Here is a 9,319-nt window from a genome sequence, read left to right as displayed (position 1 = left end):
CAGCCCCTCCCGGCCCTCCGGTGCCCAAGCAGCCACCGCCTCCTGGACGTGGCACAGCTCCTCCCGGCCACCGCCCTAACCCTGGACGCGGGGCAGCTCCTCTCAGCCACGATTCTGCACGTGGTCGGTTGCGCTGGGAGCCAGGCGTCTCTCGCGTCCGCGCCGCCGGGAGCCGGGCGTCTCTCGCGTCCGCGCCGCCGGGAGCCCGAGAAAAAGCTCCTTATGAACTATTTATTATTGAATTAATATTGTCAATTGAATTCAACAATGTGGTTTGTGTATGGGGCTACAGATAAGTTCCTCATGCTTGAAAATGCCACTGAGATACTCTTGAAGTCTTTGTTCTTGACCCTCTAGATAACTGTTTTCCACCTTGATATTTATGTGGTCCATTTAAATACTGGATGCTTCCTCAGGACCTTCTGAAAAGCCCCCCAAACATCTTTGTTTCTCAAGCTATAGATAAATGGATTGAGCATGGGTGTGAGCACAGTGCAAAATACAGACACAGCCTGCTCCTGATCAGGGGTATGAGAAGAACCAGGTGTCATGTACATATAAACACCTGGTCCTAGATAAAAGCTTACCACTGTAAGATGGGAGAAGCAGATGGCCAATGATTTGCTCCTGCCATGGGGGGATTTCATATGAAGGACAGTGTGGAAGATGAGCATGTAGGAAGCCATAATGAATCCAAAAGGGATGATGATGAAACAAATGCCCATCACAAAAACCACCACTTCATAGATGGAAGTGTCTTTGCATGAGATCTTCATGATTGCTGGCATCTCACAGAAGAAATGGTGGATTTCTCTGGAGCCACAGATAGGCAGGCTCATAGTATAGAATGTGTGGACTGTGGAAGCTAAAATTCCCCCAGTCCAAGACACTATGACCATTTGCAGACAGACCCCATGGTTTATAATGACTGCATATCTCAAGGGGTTACAGACAGCTACACATCGGTCATAGGCCATGAGAGTCAAGAGGATACATTCAGCACCCCCAAGAGTAAAACAGAAAAATACCTGGGTTCCACAGGCTGCCCGAGTAATGTCTTTCCTTCCAGAGAAAAAGTTTACCATCATCTTTGGAACAATGCTGCTGATGAGGGCCAGGTCTATGAGAGAAAGTTGGCTAAGCAGAAAGTACATTGGAGTGTGGAGACTCAAGTCCATCCATATCAGGAGGAGCAGGAAGAAGTTTCCGGTTACTGCAGCAAAATAAATTAAGATGATAATGTAGATAAGAATACTGACATAGTTCATATTGGGGAAGAGTCCCGAGAGAATAAAATCTGTTGTTAATGTCTCATTTTCTTCTTCCATGGTTGACTGATCTGGTTGAGCTATAAGAAGAAGGAAAGAGAAACAAAAGTAAAATAAAATAAAAGCTTTTGAAAATATTTTTATTGGTCAGCTATTGCTGTAATAATGTGAGGTAAAAAATAACTCCACGAATTTCAGTGGCTTATGACAGTAAACATGTATTTTCTTGCTCCCATGTTTGTGAATCAGATGGAGGCATTTTGCTTTAGGATGCCCGTCAAGTACAGATATACTCCACCATGTCTCTACTCTGGGGCTTGCTTTTCTCAAAGAAGATGGCAGGAGCCAAAAAGGGACAAGCAAAATTACCTGATTTCCCGTAAGTGAGAGAAGTGAAGTCGCTCAACCGTGTCCGACTCTTTGCGACCTCATGGACTGTAGCCTACCAGGTTCCTCCATCCATGGGCGTTTTCAAGGAAGAGTACTGGAGTGGGTTGCCATTTCCTTCTCCAGGGGATCTTCTGGGTTGCAATTTCCTTCTCCAGAGAATCTTCCCTACCCAGGGAACAAACCTGGGTCTCGGATCAAACCCGGGTCTCCTGCATTGCAGGCAGATGCTTTATCCTCTAAGCCACCAGGGATTTCCCCTAAGGGTTGAACTTAAAACTGACTCTACTACTTTCTACCTCGTTCCACTGACTAAAGTAAGTCACAAGTAGAAACCCAACATCAGTATGATGGGGAAGTAAGCTCCACCCACAGCAAACTCTAAAATGATGAAGCATGATGAGAGAAAACCTCTACTATTCTCAATTTTATGATCTTAATGCTGGGTATTCAGATATTTCATAATTTCTTAGTTTCCTGTTTAATGTGCTCTACTAAGACTCAGTAATAAAGATCTATGGGTTTCCTATGATCACAAACTATTTTCATTATAAAGAATGCCTTGAGGTCATATGTAGCAATTTCTTATATTCATGACTAGACATGCAACAGGTAAATGCATAAACTTTTTCTTAGCTCTCCTCTACCTGTGGATCTAGTTACATATATTTATGGAAGAAACCATAGATAAATATGAAATAGAGTATGGCAAAATGAAACTGTTTTCTTGTACTTGAATGTAGGGGGTCAGTTTCTAAAGCAATATATATTAGCCAAGGAATCAACCAATATAGTCAAAGCTGTGTTCTCCTTTAGGTTTTTTCATAGAAACTTATATAAACCACATCAAGATAAATTCAGAACTAATAATGAAATTAGATTTCATAAACTCTAAATGAGAAATAAGATTGTGCCTACATTCAAGAGGGAGGATGTTCCTTCCTACAAGTTTATGGAAATAGAAATGGAGAATTTTCTACTCTAAGTAGCTTAAAACAGGCTAGAAGCAACTAAGCATGAACTTTAACTTTTATGTCCATAGCACTAGTTACTCAGGTTATATGTAGGACGTAAGAAACTTCAATCTACAAGGGACAAATTTCAAAGGGAAAGCTCTGATTGGGATATGAAAAGCTCTAAGATTTCCCACTTTCTCAATCAATGCGACCAAGTGGTACTTCCTGGTGGCAACAGTGATTATGTGTAAATTTCATTTTCATTTTACCACTGAAATTGAAGGTAACACTGACAATTTACTCTTAATTTTGCTTTATTGATGTTTACTAGATTTACTTACTTCTGGGACCCAATAATTGCATTTTCCCATCATCTGACTACTAAATTTCTAGACAGAAGTTATGGAAAACTCTTAGGAGCAGTGAGACAAGGAGGAGAAAGTTGAAGAAAGAACCAGATGCAAGAGGTGATTTAATTTAATAAAAATGTTCCTAACGTTTGTTCCATATCCTTAAAGTTGCACCCAGTTAATTGAACAAAATATTCCCCTCTGATTGTTCAAGATGCTACAAAGGACTCTATTAAGTGGAAATACTACCCTGAAGAGAGGCAAAACAGTAGGTAGAATTATTGGAAGCCAAGCCAGTCTCTTCATTTTACCTGTACTTGTGTACCTACACACACTGGATTTTCCTCAACACAACATGCTTCCCCCAAAGAAGTGATGTTCCTGCTTACTTCCTGAAGAAGACTTGATATAGGAGACTGGAGCATTTTGTTTTCCATGTGCAAGCAATATTTCTGAGATCATATAGACAATTACACACACACTTGATAAAAGTAAGTACTCCAGAGGATCCTTGAGACAAATAGGAAACCACAGAGGAAGTGAATCCCTAGATACCCATTAAGCGATTTGTTTTTCTCTATTGCCTTGCATTTTGCTTAAAACAAGACTCTGTGTGGGAGGGTGGGCAGGGATAAATTACTTTGTTTATCCAGTATTTTATTATCCTGGGTTGCTTGAATATGTCCCCCATTTTGTCTTCTTATGGAGCCTCATTTATTTGGGTGATTTTCTGACTCACCAACAAGGAATTATGTTCTGTTAAATCATTATTGAATTGACCTGAACATAGTAAATTTTACTTTTTCCAGTAGCATCCACATACAGAAGGGATATTTCTCTCTTGAAGATTCAAAAGGCATTGTCCCTCAGAACAAACATAGCTATTCATCATCATGAAAACTGGCCATCTTGGTTTTCAAATAATTTCTTTCCTAATGGTTTTCCACAAGTGAACTTTAAGTATATTAAAATAAATAAAGTTTTTTTTTTTTTAATATTCATTTGCAAGACCAGGGAATTCCCTGGTGATCCAGTGGCTAAGACTCCATGCTCCCAATACAGAGGACTCAGGTTCAATCCTTTTTCAGGGAACTGTCCCACATGTCACAACCAAGAGTTCACATGCTACAACTAAAGACCAAAGATCCTGCATGCTGCAACTAAGACCCAATCCAACCAAATAAATAAATAAAAATTTTGAAAATACACAGTTATATAGAACAACAACAACAAAATCTCAAAACTTGTATACAGACCCCAAGTGGCCAAAACAATCTTGAGAGAGAAAAGCAGAGCTGGCAGAATCAGGCTCACTGACTTCCAACAATACTACAAAGTTACAGTCATCAAAACAGTATGGTGCTGGCACAAAAATAGAAATATAGATCAATGGAACATAACAGAAAACCCATAAATAAACCCATGAACCTATGGTCAGTTAATCTATGATAAAGACTACACAAGACAAGACTACACAATCGTGGAAACATAGTCCCTTCAACAAATGATGCTGGGAAAACTGGACAGTTTTACATGTAAAAAAATGAAATCAGATCATTCATTCTTTAACACCACACACAAAAATAAGCTCATAATGGATTAAAGGCCTAAATATAAGGCCAAACACTATAAAACTTCTAGAGGAAAACATCAGCAGAACACTCTCTGACAAATCACAGCAATATCTTTTTCAATCTATCTTCCAGAATAATGGAAATAAAAACAAAAATAAACAAATGGGACCTACTTAAACTCAAAAGTTTTTGCACAGCAAAGGAAACAATAAACAAAATGAAAAGACAACCACAGATTGGGAGACAATACGTGAAAATGATGTGACTAACAAGGAATTACTCTCCAAAATTCACAAACCACTCCTGATGCTTAATAGCATACAAACAACCTAATCAAAAAATGGGCAGGGGCAGAGCCAAGATGGCAATGAGGGAAGACACAGAGTCTGTGTCTCCTCAGGCCTAGGATACTCACCATGTGCTGGTGGGGGACCTCTGGCAGACAGGCTGCAGGAGAAGCCCTGGGGGCAACCTGGTACTGGGTAGGGGGATGTGGGGGAGGTTGAAGTTGGGGAACCAGTGGCTGAGGGGCTGCTGGGGGAAGGGGAGAGATTTGGGCTCAAAAAACAGTTTGGGTGCAGGAGTGGTTTTGGTTTCCTGGGTTCCAGTAGAAACACGGCTGCACAACCAAAAGAGGGAGGAATCTCCTGGGATTGGAGGATCCACTGGGGGAAGACTCTGGGGCTCTCCATTGCTCAGCCAGGTTGACTAAGGGGCTGCTGGGGGAGGGGGAATCATTTGGGTGTCTTTGGATGCTAGGAGCAACATGATTGCTTGGCCAAGAGAGACCCCTGATGGGATCAGAGGATCCATTGAGGAATCCCTTGCGGTTGCCATTTCACTTGGCCCCAGGGACCCTTCTGGGACCACCTGGGCCTCTGCCTTCTGAAGCCCCATCTGCCCTCTGCAGCCCTCTCTACCCTCCAGTTGAGCCTTCACCCCTCTGGGGCACTCTATACTCTTCGGGGGCTCCTCTACCTGTGTAGGTCCCACAGACATGAGAAGGAGTGGGGAGGTTCTTGTGGAGAGAGGAAAAAGCGGGCCAGTTAGGGGAGGATATTGCAGGATTCCCGGAACAGGTAACTGACAGGTCTTCCCCCACCTGCTCAGCCCTGGGGAGACTCCTAAGGTCCCCAGGCTACCTTCTCCACCCTTTGGAGCCAACTCCATCCTCCAGGGCCCTCCTCTACCCTCCAGGCTGCCCTCTGCCTTCTAGTTTCCAACTCCTTCTGGGACCCCTGTTTCCTGGGGCCCCCATCCTCTTTCTAGGGACACCCATCTGGCCTCTGGACTGGGCACTCTGCCTTCCAAGTTTCTCCTCTGTCCTCCAGGGCCCTCTCCCCCCTTTGAGGCCCTATTCCTCCCTCCAGGCTGGTCCCTCTGCTATCCAGGAGTCTCCCTCCATCCTCCAGAGTCACCCTCTGTTCTTTGGTTTCCTCCTCCCTCCAGGGTCCCTATCCTCTGTGGACCCCTTCACTCCTGCAAACTCCACTGCTGGAAACCTCAGGCCAAACAACTAGTGAGACAGGAGCAGAGTCCCACCCATCAAAAGAAGAAAGAAAGAAAGGAATGACAAAAAATACATTACAGATGAAGAATCAAGGTGAAAAACTACAAGACCAAATAAATGAAGAGGGAATAGGCAACCTATCTGAAAAGAAATTGGAGTAATGATAGTAAAGACGTTTAAAAATATTGAAAATAGAATAGAGAAAATGCAGGAAATATTTAACACATTTAACAAAGACATAAAAGAAATAAAGAAAAAGCAAACAGTGATGAACAACACAATCACTGAAATTAAAAATACTCTAGAAGGAATTGATAGCAGAATAACTGAAGAATGATTCCAGGGAACTGGAAGATAGAATGATGGAAATAACTGCTGAGGAGCATAATAAAGAAAAAAAGAATGAAAAGAGATAGTCTAAGAGACTGTTGGGACAATATTAATATTAAATTAAATATTAAATCCCTATATTCAAATTATAGGGATCCCAGAAGAGGAAGAGAAAAAGAAAAGTTATGAAAAATATTTTAGGATATTATAGTCAAAAACTTCCCTACCATGGGAAAGGAAATAACCACCCAAGTCCAGGAAGTTCAGAGAGTCCTGTACAGGACAAATTTAAAGAGAAATCCACCAAGACACATATTAATCAAACTAATCAAAATTAAACACAAAGAAAAACTATTAAAAGCAGCAAGGGAAAAGCAAAAAATAACATACAAAGAATCCCCATGAGGGTAGCAGCTGATTTTTCAGCAGAAATTCTGTAGATGAGAAAGGAGTAAGAGGATGTATTTAAAGCATGAAAGGGGGGAAATATATGTATATATATATAGTCAAGATTATTCTATAGCCAAGATTACTTCCAGCCACAGAACTCTAAAATGTCAGTTTTCATAACAATCCCCAAAAAGGACAATATTCAAATTACCATATAATTGCACTCATTTCGCATGTGAGCAAGATAATGCCCCAAATCCTTCAAACCAGGCATCAATGGTACATGAACTGAGAAGTTCCAGATGTACAAGCTAGATTTAAAAAGGCAGAGGAATCAGAGATGACAGCACTCATTGAAATATAGAAAAAGCAAAGGAATTCCAGAAAAACATCTCCTTTCTGCTAACCTGACTATCCCAAAGCCTCTGATTGTGTGGATCACAACAAACTGGAAAGTTCTTAAAGAGATGGAAACACCAGACCACCTTACCTGTCTCATGAGAAACCTGTATGCAGGGCAAAAAACAACAGTTAGAACCAGACATGGAACAATGGATTGGTTCAAAATTGGAAAGGAGTACATCAAGGCTCTATATTGTCATCCTGTTTGTTTAACATCATGCAGCATGCAGGCTGAATGAATCACAAGCTGGAATGGAGATTGCCAGGATAAATATCAATATTTTCCATCTCAGATATGCAGATGATACCACTCTAATAACTGAAAGCAAAGAGGAACTAAAGACTCTCTTGATGAGGGTGAAAGAAAAGAGTGAAAAAGTTGACTTAAAACTCAACCTTCAAAAAACTGGTGCACGGGGATGACATGGAGGGAGGATATGCGGAAGAGGGAGGTGGGAGTGGGGTTCAAGAAAGAGAACACAAGTACACCCGGGGCGGATTCATGTCAATGTATGGCAAAACCAACCAATATATTAATGTAAGGTAATTTGCCTCCAATAAAATAAATTAAAAATAAAATAAAATACTTTAATTAAAGAAGCCTAAAGAAAAAAAAGGAGAATAAAAAAAAACTAAGATCAGGGCATTCAGTCCTTTCACTTCATGGCAAATAGACTCATGGCAAAAAGACTCTGATGCTGGGAAGGATAGAGGGCAGGAGGAAAAGGGGGCGACAGAGGATAAGATGGTTGGGTAGCATCACCAACTCAATCAGCATGAATTTGAATAACTCCAGGAGATAGTGAAGGACAGGGAAGCCTGGCATGCTGCAATCCATGGGGTTTCAGGGAGTCGATTGTGACTTGGCAACTGAACAGCAAGATTACTCTATCCAGTAAGGATCTCATTAAGATTTGATGGTGAAATCAAAAGCTTTAAAAGCTAAGAGAATTCAGCTCCACCAAATCAGCTTTACAACAAATACTAAAAGAATTTTTCTAGCAGGAACCATAAGAGAAAAAAAAGTCCAACAAAAGCAAATCCTAAACAACTAAGAAAATAGCAATAAGGGCATATATATAGAAAACTACCTTAAATGTAAATGGATTAAATACCCAAACCAAAAGACACAGACAAGGCGAACGGATACAGAAGCAAGACCTGTGTATATGCTAACTGCAAGAGACCCACTTCAGACCTAAGGAACCATACAGACTGAATGTCATGGGATGGCAAAAGATATTTCGTGCAAATGGGCATCAAAAGAAAGTGGGAGTAGCAATGTTCATCTCAGACAAAATAAAAAATAAAAACTGTTACAAGAGGTAATAAGGAACACTACGTAATGATCAAGGGATTGATCATCCAAGAAGATTTAACAATTATAAATATTTGTGCACCCAACATAGGAGCACATCAATGCATAAGGCAAATGCTAACAACCATAAAGAGGAAATCAACGGTAACACAATAATAGTAAGGGATTTTAACACCCCACTCACACCAGTGGACAGATCATCATAAGGAAACATAAACCTTAAATCACACATTAGGCCAGATGGACCTAATTGATATCTTACGGACATTTCATTTCAAAACAGCAGAATACAATTGTTTTTCAAGTGCACATGGAACATTTTGCAGGAGAGGTCACATCTTGGATCACAAATCAAGCTTTGGTAAGTTTAAGAAAATTGAAATTGTAACAGGCATCTTTTCCAACCACAACAATATGAGACTAGATATCAATTACAGGGGAAAAAATGTAAAAAACACAAGCACATGGAGGCTAAATAACATGCTTCTAAATAACCAAAAGGTCACTGAAGACCTCAAAAATGAAATAAAAAATGCCTAGAAACAAATGACAATGAAAACACGATGACCCAAATCCCACGGGATTCAGCAAAAGTAGTTCTAAGAAAGAGGTTTATAGCAATACAAGCCTACCTCAAGAAATGAAAAAACCATCAAATAAACAACTTGACTACACCTAAACCAACTAGAAAAAGAAGAACCAGAAAAAAAAAAAAAAGCCACAGTTAGCAGAAGGAAAGAAATCATAAAGATTAGAACAGAAAAAAAGGAAAAAGAAATGAAGGAAATAATAGCAAAGATCATTAAAACTAAAAACTGGCTCTTTGACAAGATA

General features: G+C 40.4%; 1 protein-coding gene across 1 annotated transcript; it reads right to left on the bottom strand.

The window, feature by feature from the left end:
- Positions 1-380: 380 nt before the first annotated feature.
- Positions 381-1,328, bottom strand: LOC129558254 (olfactory receptor 2T27-like). The gene has a single exon (XM_055429224.2). It carries the CDS (start codon positions 1,326-1,328, stop codon positions 381-383), a length of 948 nt encoding a protein of 315 aa, XP_055285199.2.
- Positions 1,329-9,319: the final 7,991 nt, after the last annotated feature.

The sequence above is a fragment of the Moschus berezovskii genome, chromosome 8 (assembly GCF_049115385.1).
Source record: "Moschus berezovskii isolate FMDL1 chromosome 8, NW_MosBer_1.0, whole genome shotgun sequence".
NCBI lineage: Eukaryota > Metazoa > Chordata > Mammalia > Artiodactyla > Moschidae > Moschus > Moschus berezovskii.
Note: the sequence above shows the minus strand (reverse complement) of the source record. Positions and strands in the feature narration are given on the sequence as shown.